At 42.7% G+C, this 12,004-nt stretch overlaps 1 protein-coding gene across 4 annotated transcripts in view; it reads left to right on the top strand.

The window, feature by feature from the left end:
- Window positions 1-715: 715 nt before the first annotated feature.
- The window catches only part of esyt2a (extended synaptotagmin-like protein 2a), a 66,522-nt gene continuing 55,233 nt past the window's right edge, over window positions 716-12,004 (top strand). For all 4 annotated transcript variants that reach the window (XM_015956009.3, XM_070541538.1, XM_015956010.3 and 1 more), the window contains exons 1-2: window positions 716-854; window positions 2,699-3,086. In XM_015956009.3, the coding sequence (XP_015811495.3) occupies window positions 2,706-3,086 (381 nt within the window). In that variant the 5' untranslated portion in view covers window positions 716-854; window positions 2,699-2,705. The remainder of the gene's footprint in view (window positions 855-2,698; window positions 3,087-12,004) is intronic.

Below are 12,004 nucleotides of genomic sequence, written 5' to 3' on the forward strand. Positions count from 1 at the left end.
CTTTTGTGTGTGTAAAACAATTTTACCGAGTAAAATTGCTCACAGGATTTTTAAAAATCCTGTTTTAAAAAGTACCCAGACGCATATTCTGGGGTATCTACTTCCAAGTGTTAAAGAAAATCTGAATTAGAAGAATTCCTTTTTTTATTTACCTGTTATGTATTTATTTATTTATACTTCTGCTACAGTTACTTTGTAATTAATTCTGTCAATATTCTTCTTCTTTTTCTTGTTGTTGTTGACAGACCCCCCTTTAATTGTGCTATTTTCATCACCTCTATGTATTTTTTTAATTTACCATTGATTATGTATTATTAACAGACTAATAACTACCATATAAGGCACAACCCACAATGATGCTGGGCACAGGCAACGGACCTGGCTGGGGTGTGTAGCCTATGTTTGTCTCCGTGTCTGTTCACCCATCACGGACCTCGTATGAGTTTTTCACTTCAATATAAAAATAAGCTTTTCTATTATATTTTGAATACAATTTAAATTGAAAGACGATTCGTTTGAAACGTACTTCTGACTTCCGGTCAAAAGAACATAAGCAAGGCCTCTTCAGAAGGGTTAACAAGAGAGCACGTCAAGGAAAGTGTGTTGTCGCCGCCAGGTGGCGCCCCTGCACGGGTAGTGCTACAGCGGTTGAAAGCCCCGTCCCTCCCCGCCGGGGAGTGACCTCTTTCCAGCGATGACAGTTTCCTGCAGAGCTGCTGACACAGAGACGGACGGATCTCCTTCACAGTCGCGGGGATAAACTGAAGGAGTTGGTGGGCATGCGGGGGAAGCAGCAGCTCGAGTCAGTTTCACTTTATTCTTCAGGAGAGAACGGATGTGGCTGTTGGACACCGGTGAGTGTCTCGCGCTCTCGACGGTAACCGTTGAGGAACAAGTAGTTTGTTTGGTCTGCTGGTGAAGCTTCATACGTGTCACTGTGTCGTCACGGCGGACTTCATTTTAAAAATCGGACAATTAAACGTCGTGTCACTTTGTTTTAGTTAAATACACGTGAAAAGTGATATTTTAATGTCAATTCGGAAGGACTAGGTGGTGATTTTGTATTCGGGGTACACATAACTAAACATCACTCCTCATTTGTTGGTAAAATCTCTGCTTTCGCTACAGCCCCAAACTCCCGCAGCAAAAGAATGAAGCGAGGTGCTTTTAAAAGTTAAAATAATGATTGGAGACTATGTTCACGATGTGTTTGACGTTAACCCCCAACGGTTTTACTGTCTCCTCATATGTCCCTAGCATTTGACCTGTAGGGGTTTGTTCAGCTGGGCTGCATCCAGTCTGGGATGATCAGCGGAAATCAAGTAAATTAGAAAAGTGTGTTCTAATGCTGTTTGTGCATTATGTCTTTGTTTCTAAAATGTTTATTTCAGCACACCAGACAAATCTGGTATCAAAGGTCTGAAGCTGAAAACTTTTGGGATTATTTCTGTATAAAATATCCACTATGTGGAAAAACCAGAAAACACACATAAAGGCTAAAAGTACCCGTCTTTTTAACCAATTATAAATAAATTATACATTTCTATCTGTTGGATCATCTTTAAATTGTTTATTGAACTCCTCTAAAATATTTTTTGGTCATTTGCATCATTTGATGTGTCACAGTGATGCATTCTGAATCTTGACTTAATTTATTTTGCACAAACCTCTAATTTTAGTTTCATTCATGAAAAAAAACGTTTTTGTGGTTTAAGAGCACATAATGTACATTTATCTCCCAAGTGTCTTTATCATTGCATTATTCTAACAAAATAATTAGTGTGTAGTAACACATGCTGTGCACACATGAAGCACAGGGACAGACAGGTGTGACAGCATTATTATTATTGTTATTATCGACTCTGGCGGTGCTCTGCTTGTGTTCACCTGCTTTTCCATGAAATAAAGAAAATAACCTGAGAATTAACTCAGTATTTGTGCATATTAGCAGTACTATCCTTTTGCTTTATGCATCAGCCAAGATATTTGATTAAAGTTTCAGTAACACTTTACAGTAAAGGCCCTTTCATTAACGTTACTTGGTGCATTATTAAGCATTAATAAATAAAGGGTCCCTTTATTAATGTTACTTGGTGCATTATTAAGCATTAATAAACCAAGGGTCCCTTTATTAAGTTACTTGGTGCATTATTAAGCATTAATAAACAAAGTGTCCCTTTATTAACATTACTTGGTGCATTGGTAAGCGTTAATAAACCAATGGTCCCTTTATTAACGTTACTTGGTGCATTATTAAGCATTAATAAACCAAGGGTCCCTTCATTAATGTTACTTGGTGCATTATTAAGCATTAGTAAACAAAGGGTCCCTTTATTAACGTTATCATTACTGTTACTTATTAAGTGCTCTTCAGTTTAGGACAAAGGGCCAGCGGACGTGTCTGCTTATTAATGGATTACATAATATGGTTTAGCAGTTGTTAATACTTTATTTAATAGTTTATTAATGCCTAATGTAACTTTAATGAAGTTACCTTTATTGTAAAGTTTATTCAGCCATTTAAACCGTCAGCCTGTCTGTTGTAACTATGCAGTGTTTAGTATCTGTTGCAGCTTCGCTCAGACACACTCAGACATCCGTCAGGCTCTTTGTGCCAAAGCGCCATCATTGTTATGATGAGACAGTTCAAGGTTTCTGTTTACCAACACTGACATTTGCTGTCATAATGTCTTTCCAGAGAGGAAATGAGTAACAAGATGGATGGTTCTGCTGGGCCAGGTACGAAGGCGAATGGACAGGCTGGTGCATCCAGCAGCCCGGCGCCGCCACCACCAAGCCCAGGTGTGACCTCAGGAGAACCACAGGAAGAACAGCAGTCATCTCTTGCTGAGGTCATTCAAATGTGGATTAAGTTTGCCAAAACATTTGCCATCATTTTCCCCATTTATGTGCTGGGATACTTTGAGTTTAGCTTCAGCTGGATTCTGATTGGACTGGCCGTGCTATTTTATTGGAGGAAGAACTATTCCGACCGGGACTTCAGGATAAACCGCTTGTTAGCATACCTGGACCACGAGGACAAAGCCGTGAAGCAAAATGTGCCGATGACTGAACTGCCGCTGTGGGTGAGTCCTGCAGCTTTGTTTCATTCCTGGTTTTATTTGTGTCATCATCTTGATCTGTCAGGTAGTCACACACATTCTCTCCAGTCATTTCACCCAGAACTGACATGAAAGTTAATCACAGATACACAAAAAGAACTGCCCTGCCTGGGAGTACGCTGTCATTTACTCGTCTAGGTTAGAGGTCAGACATTCCTAAATGTTTGTGTTGGAGGGAGACTGGCCAGCTGAAACTATCCGCCTTTTTTATCTCTAATCTCATGGATTACTCCAGTTTATCTTCCAGTAAATAGTGAAAATCATAGCTTATGTCAGGGATTTTGTTTGAGCGCAAAGCCAATTTTTATCCAAACGGTGTCCTCCTTGTTTCCTTCGATGGCGTCTTTGTCCTGAACTTGAACACGTTTAGTTTGTGGTTTAAATTATTCACACTGGTCTGGGAGGACTTCCCACTAGATGTCCCACTAGAGGATTTGTGTTGGGACAAAGACAACGTGGAATAAAGACAGAAATATTTCTGACATCAGATGCTCCAATAAGGAAAACAGTAGATGGTGCTCATTGGTGGGGTTCTCTTAGCCATCAGAAAGGTCAGGCCTTCTGTACTTTTGTAAACTGAGATCACAATCTTTTCCTGGATTTAATTAAGACCACTCTATTTTCATTCCTTCTATTCGCCCAAAGCGGTTTTCAGTGAATCATTCAGAAGGAATGCCTTCAGATATCCTGAAACTGGCACAGATTTCATCTGCATTAATTCCCAGGATGTTTCATGTGGTCTGACTGCAGTCAGGCTTGCAACATGGACGAAGAAGAAGACCATCCTCTTGACTTGCACATATCTGCCATTTTTCATGCTCTGTGGTAATGACTCATGGCATCCTCCACCAGTTTACATCACCGGTTTCTTGCATGATGGGAATGTAGATCCCAGTTGGGCGTGTCCACAGAAGCTCAGTCATGTGAAGGAGCTGGTGCTAACTCATGTGGTCATGTGGCTTTGGGAGGTGTTGTCCGTAGAGACCGTGTGTTTACATGAGAATGCCATCAAGGGCAGGGACGGACTGGGACTAAAAAACAGCCCTGGACTTTGACTAGGCCCGGCCCAAAGTAATCGGCGCGCGGAAATTCGGCAGCAAAAATATGTGGTCAAACCATCAAAATTGTAGCAACAGCGCAAATGTTGACAATACCGTAAATCCTCTAATACAGGCCGGTATTCAATTAAAGGCCGGGTCTCCAATTTTGGCCGGTGTCGGAGTCAGCAGAGGTAAATAATGGCCGGTCTCTTATTGTGGCCGGATGGAATGTGGTAACAAGCAAGTATAAGCGTCCCAGCGGCAGGGTTATGGTCCCCAAATCAACCAGCAGGAGGCAGTAGGGGTTCACGCAGACTTTTATTAGGCTTTATCTTCAACGCTTTGTAAGGCTACAGACACGATGCTCTATCACGCTCCTACCACACAGAGTCACGGTGTCAGTTAACCATGCTAATTCAACCCGCTCCACAGAACACACATCACCTTCCCTGTGGCTTACATAACACTCACACAACACGCAAATCAGCACATAGGAACTAGCAGAATGATAGGAAACACATATAACACAATACCCAGAATGCACCTGGCTTACAACCCCAGCAAGGTCATTACACTATCAAGTTCAAAGAGAACGTGCTGATTATGCTGCAGAACACTCTGGGGAGCAGCAGTAGGGGGTGTATGAACTACAGTAATCCCTCGTTTATCGCGGTAGATGCGTTCCAGACCTGGCCGCGATAGGTGAAAATCCGCGAAGTAGGGACTCCCAGCATGCCCCTCGCGGGGATTCCCTCCACATCGCACCTACGTCACAAACCGCAGCTATAAACGGAAGTCGCCTTTCCAGCTCACCACTTAGTCATCGTTTCTTCAGATTCATGATCAGAGTTTCCAACCTACCGATCAATCCAACGAACTATCAGCTCATAGTAAGTTATCTTACTTACTTCTGGAAAGCCCGGCATTTCCGTGTCACTTCGTTGACGCTCGAACGCTCGGGGGTTTCCTAGAGCAGCCGGCGTTTCACCGACGCTATCACTTCCGCGTCTGTGAAACCACGCTCCCTATTGAATTATCGTATGATCACATTCTCTGTGATCAGCAACGCGCTGTGCCGGACCGTAGGTACTGACACGCGATCGTTCATGTCGGTTCATTTCCTTTAATGTTTTCTGTTTTTTATTTGCGCCTGATGTGTATCGCTGCTGTGGAGCGGGGCGCATCAACTTGTCCTCCGATGCACAGATCACTGATGCGGCCGGCAAGCAGGGAGCGCTCAGCTGTTTTCGCGGTCGGTAGATCTGCCTCCTGAGCACGGCCACAGTAACAATCAGGTGTCGCCACCTCAAAAACTAATTTAACACGCGATCGTTCATGTCAGTTCATTTCCTTTAATGTTTTCTGTCTTTTATTTGCGCCTGATGCGTTTCGCTGCATGCTGTGGATCGGGGCGCTGCGGGCATCACCTTGTCCTCCGACGCACTGATCACTGATACAGCCGCCAAACAGCAAGCGCTCCGCTGTTTTTGCGGTCGGTAGATCTTTTAGAACTGCAGTTCAAAGGTAACTCATAAGGTGAATATATATGAACCCAGGCAGCAGTTTTTCTTTAGGATTGAGAGGAGATGCAGGAAGATAATAAACAGACAGGACAGAAAAATAGTCAAATAAAAACAAGTTAGTTTTTGTACCTGCTGTTGCAACAAACAGACACCATTGAAGGTAATCAGAAGTGAGGAACAGAAAATGAAATAATTATTTTAATGTTTAGAGCAGCAGGAACTCTGAGAGGCTGCAGGCGCATCATTTAGTTTGCGGCTGCTGCGCAGGGGGAGGGGGGAGAGGGCTGAAGCAGAAACTACCGTTGTTAAAAGAATTGTGTTTAACTTTGAAAATGTGGGCGCAATTTTAATTGTCAAAAACTCCAGCGAACCATTAGCTCATTTTGCTCAAATAGAAATAGAGGCCTGCCTCTAATACTGGCCCTCCTTCCAATAAAGGCCTGGAGCTTGATGAGCTTGAGTCAAATACAGGCCCGGGCCTGTATTAGAGGATTTACGGTATGTTGTATTAAAAGCTGTATTACTGATAAGCTTAATAATTTATGCAGTAATTAATCTTCTTACTGCACAAATAATACCACATCTAAATGAAAATGCAGCATTACAAATGTAACTTCTGTATTTAAGATTTTCACAGTTTGTGAGCATTAACTGTAACACTACTACCAACCTTTTTATGTAAAACCACAACATATTTATTACCCACTGCATGAGGCCTTTTACAGCTAAAATGTTGAAATTTAGCTGTTATCATAAAATAAAATTGCAACCTAAACATGAATTCCTAACATCTATCCTTGCAAATGTTTCTCCTCTTACATTCCATACTTACTTCCCCTGGATCTGCCTGTGGAACCAGCACATCTTTCTGTCCCTCGTTACTGCTGGCATGTTGCTGTGTAGCTATCTGCCTGACTTCTTCACTGCTGTGAACCTGCTGTGAGGTGCTGCTGCTGGCTGTGTTGCTAAATATGTCGGTTAATTTGTGACATTTAGAGGCTTCAGCATCTAATGCCCGCAATCTTTTTTCTCTTGCCTTCTCAGCCCCACCCTTTTCTCCCCCCCCTTTTTTTTTTACTAGCGGCCGGGTTTTGCATCGTTTTTTCTACTGCCTTTGCCTCCTCTCCGCTTCAGCTTCTTCTTCTCCTTGCCTGGCGGCCACAGCCAATGTAGCTGGCATCCAACTTAGAGGTGCAGTGCTGCCACCTAGAGTGCTGGAGCGTGAAAGAGCTTTTTGGGGGGGGGGGGGGGGGGGGGGGGGGGACAGGTGTTGAAAGCGTGCGTGGAGAGTCGTGGGCCGGCCCACCGGCCGTTCTGTGATTCTCCAGAATCCACAGATGGCCAGTTTGCCCCTGATCAAGGGAATGCATTCCACCTCCAGAGAGCCGACGGTTTACCATTACTAGTTTATACATTTGTGTATCGAAGCAATTACAGAGATTTATACTGAACTGTTTTCCTTGCATTGACTTAAGTTTTATTTGTTATCTCTTTAAAGAGCAAGTCATCCCCTACCAGAGTCTTACTCCACTCACACTTCCTGTTTGAAAAATGCAACAAATGCTGTTGCCTAGCAGACCGAGAGGGCAAAACTGCTAACAAATACACACACACACACACACACACACACACACACACACACACACACACACACACACACACACACACACACACACACACACACACACACACACACACACACACACACACACACACACACAACGACATTGTGACATCATAATGTAGCAGCTAACATCATAGTGTACCTCTTGGCCAGTAGCGATGGCAGATTAAATTTAAATGCAGTGCACAGATTTTACCTGACAACGGCACAACACTTATGGGCTCGACACACGGGAGGCGACAAACTACCGCGATCAGCGAAATTTGGCGCTGTCGCTTTTATTACCTGACACACGGGAGGTGATCCGCGGCAGCGGCCAGCGGCAAAGCCATCTACGCGTTCTGTTCCATGGCGAAATCGAAACTTCCGTTAATTTGTTTGGCTGTGTCAGGTTGGAGGGAATTAAGGTTATTTAAGCGGTTCAGAGTTTAAAAAGTGGTAGATATGATGTTTCACAAGGTGCTGCTAAAGTTATATGAAATCTTACTTCTGATTTTACTATATAAAACGTAATAATAATCGACTTCTCCTTCATGTTTGCTCGGAGGTGTACGGAGCATCCTGTCCGCTCATTGGTCAGTGAATGAAACCTCCGTTGATTGGTCCTCGTCCGAGCGACTGCGATGAAAAGTTGAAAATGTTTCAACTTTCTGGGATCGCGTCGCTGGGTTGCCTGTGCACGACACGTGCACAAGTGCAAAATTTCACACGCACGTTTTTCGCGTTTCGCTTGGTAGGAGGGAGACCCGCGATTATCGCTTTGTTGTGCAAGTCTCATTGAAAATGAATGGAGGAGAGGCGATGTCGCCTCCCGTGTGTCGAGCCCATTACAGTTTTAGGCACAAATTCAAAATTTTAACTAAGATGCACATAAGTGCAAAATTATTGCCTTCACATGTTTACAGCATGATTAGACACTTATTCATATAGTTTTATCAGCAAAAAATGTTGATTTGGGGGGTGACGTACTCTTTAAAGTTTACTTTTGTGAGATTAAATTTTAAATACAGAGCTGCTGTTGATCAGAGTTAGATAATAGTCCAACATGATCAGCCAGTCTAAAGCTCAAAAATCAGAATTTTTATAGTTCTCTCAGTCCCTGAAGGCACCATTACCAAGCATCATCAAATCTCTGTGAACTCATCATTAGTAAATGCTAATTTATTTTATTAATCAAAGTGTTTCCTTGTGGAAACTGTTACTTCTAGTCATAATTTTTAATTTAAGCAGAAGTTGATGATTGTAGCTCTGTGGGAAAAATCAGAATAAAACAAAATCTGTCTGCTAGTACAACTTGGGATTTTGACTTATTAATGCATATAATAATATTTAAAGGTTTAAATTATACATTTCAACCTTGTTTGTTATATTCACAATACAAAACACAAATATTATTTTATCAGTACATCTAGGACCGGTTTAGAAACCAAAGTTTTAAAATGTTGCCTTCATGTTGGAGGAAAAATATTATTTTAAAGAGTTCTTAAGATTAACGCGTCCTAAAGACCGAGTCTGTGTTCCAGCTGTGGTTCTGCTCTTTTTGTTTTGTGTCCAGATGTCTCCACCACAACAGTTTTAGAATTCCTCCTTCTCCTGATGGCAGCTGCACTCTCAGTTATAAAAGCAGGGACTGTTATGACAGATTTGTCCGACGGCGTTGTTAAAGTTTCATCCCTAAAAAGATTCAGAAGACATTTTTGTGCTATTGAGAAACCAGACCTTGTAGTTTTATGACCCATTTGTTTTTTTGTTTTTATGTTTTTATGTGCTTAGCAGACGCTTTTACCCAAAGCGACTTACAATTTTTTTTTTAACCTATAGGGCATGTTGTGATGTGCACTCAACCTGACAGGTTCTATTTTTACTGAAATCCCTCGATTCATGCGATGCCCGTAAGTCTTCAGGAGCTGCTATAGAGAAACATGTAGAGCTTCAGGAATGGCAGCAGAAGAAGAGCTAACAGGATATGGCCTAGAAATCGAGACCATCCATAGAAATAGCTGAATATTTTGTTCTGTAGGTGGGTTTAGCCACGCTTCTGTCTAGCTTCAGCAGGTCTTTTGTTGGTCCAGCCTGTCTGAAATGGCTTTGGCATCAACTCTGGACAATTTAGACTTGTTTTTTTCTTTAAACATTGAACTTAGGTCCTTTATTTCCAAAAATGATGTATTTTCTTCTTCAGCAGTATATGGTGGACGGCTTGTTGACTGTTTCCTGTAGCGTTGAATACTTGTTCGTTGCGCTGATCGGTCATGGTGCTATCCAGTTGCCTGTGGAAACAAGTTTGCCAGACAACCGTAGATTTCACCCCATGACTGAACTGTCTATGGGTGGTGGCCAGACTTTATATTTACATACGTATACATGGTAGGAGGGACCAGTGGTGCCTGTGTTCGGCAGGCTCAACTCTGTCAGTGCGCCCCAGGGCAGCTGTGGCTACACTGAAGCACATCACCACCAGCGTACAGATACAGGTCACATACCATTTACCATGTAGGATGGGTTGCTAGGCTACTCTTCATACACAAACCTAAGTTAGATGTAAACTCATTTTGTGCAAAGAGAATATTAAAGTAGCAACAGAGCTTTAAAAATCAGAATCAAAAGAAAAGTTGTTGCTATTTATGGATTCTCAAGCTGGATAGATGGATAGGCAGTAGGGTTGTTACGGTAACCGGTGTAGCGGTAAACCCCGGTAAAAAAGTTGACAATAATAATAACCGTCTTGTTTAAAAAAAAAACTATATTATCTCGGTGGGTTTACCGTGGCTGCGGTGTTGGCACGGTGACCCTTACCAGCCACCATATCACCTGCTGAAGTTGCCGGCGGCACATGCGCACTTTGTTTTTTACAACCAAAACTTTCTTGAAGCTAAAGCTGAAATAATGGCCAAAGGAGGAGACGGCAGGGCTCAGGACATTTTTTTATCCCTCAAAGAAGACAAAGTGGGAAGTACGGGCATTTTTTGGATATTTGAAGAATGCCGAGGGACAGTTGATAGAAGACTAGGCCTGTCGCGGTTGAGGAATTCCCCCTGCGGTGATTCAGGGTGGCTTAATATTGCGGTGTGCGATATTATTGCAGCCCTTTTTTATTGCAGTACTATCTAAACATAATGTTTACACATTTAAAAAAGGATAAAAATTGCCGTGCCTTCTTTAATAACACTTTACTGAATGCAGATCAAAGGGCAGTAACAACACAGATCGCAGTAAAGTTTATTTTCTCCGACAGTCGGAGTCCGACTGAACTTAAAAACAACAAAATTCAGGAGAAGGTTAAACTTTTAAATGCAAATTTGGCTGCAGCATCTAACAAATAAGAAACAAGTCCCCATTTTGTTTAGTTGTTTAAAATCAAGCATAAAAAATTACATGTACCGGGCGCGCGCGCGCCGGGGGGCGGGCGCACTATCATTTCACTTTCACACACACGAATGACGGTGATTTATAGCTCGGTCACGTCCTTGTTACCCACAAGGAAAGCCAGCATGTTAACCATATATGCTTTGAGAGAGGATCTGAGAGGCGTGGCAACATTTCCAGCAACACTGAAAACCCTCTCGGATGGTGCGCTCGTTGCACTAATGCACACGTACTTGCGTGCGACTGGCGAGCAAAGGGAATCTCTCCCGGTTGTGTCTCCACCATGTCAGGGGGGTTTCTTTAGGGTGGATGCATTCCTCCTGCAGGTAGCAAGTGAGCTCCAGCTCGGCTCAAACTCTCTTCGGGACGGTTGCAGAAGCAGTGCTTGTCCGGGACTTCAGCAGGTCTCCGAGCGTTTATTATTATTTTTTTGCCGCTGGTGGCAGCTCTGTCTCGGCCAAGGACTCTGGATGCGCAGCAGCTGACGTACTGAAAACCAAAGTGCTCCCAAAGGAGCGAAGTAACGTTTCGTTTTGATACCAGTGCAGCCATCCTTCTCAACATGCATCATTGAGTTGAACCAAGTTCAGTAATCGCGGTGGCCCATGATGCAGCGCGGTGGGCTTCTTCATATTGCGATATTTCATTTTTGCGGTTACCGCGACAGCCGGCTATCCTGTTTGCAGTACGTGCAGAAAAAGTGTCTGTGAAAGGCAGCAACGCTTCAAATCTCATGACACATCTGCGTGACCATCACCCACAACTCTACAGTCAACGCAAGGCAAGCTAACGTTAGCGTTTTAGTTAAAATGCGTGATCCGAGGATTTGGGTTGAGGGAGAATGCAACGAGTCGCTATATAAAGCAGCCGCAGCGCCACTACCTGCATATAAAACGTGTCGCGGACACCCCCATGTTGAAATGACTCTATGCATTACGGGGCTCCCAGGGGCAGATAAGAGTTGGTCTCTCTCCGAGAATAATTATGAATTTATGACATTTTCCCAAATCTGCAAAGCTCACTGGAAGGACACAAACCGAGGACAATATTTTCCTGATATAGGGATTCTTACTCAAGTAAGGGTAAAAAAGTATCTGATTAGAAGGCTACTTGAGTACTGAGTATCATCTGATCTAATATTTTTAAATGATGACATCAAACAGACAAAAAATAAGAAGTTATGGGCAAATATTGGTATTTTAAAGACTAAAGGGAAAAAATGTAAACAAATAAACAACATAATTACAAAATAACACATTTTAGGCAAAATTAAGACACAAACTGAGGACAATATTTCCTGACATACATGGTTTATTTAATTGTGTGAAA

This window comes from Nothobranchius furzeri, chromosome 11 (assembly GCF_043380555.1).
Source record: "Nothobranchius furzeri strain GRZ-AD chromosome 11, NfurGRZ-RIMD1, whole genome shotgun sequence".
NCBI lineage: Eukaryota > Metazoa > Chordata > Actinopteri > Cyprinodontiformes > Nothobranchiidae > Nothobranchius > Nothobranchius furzeri.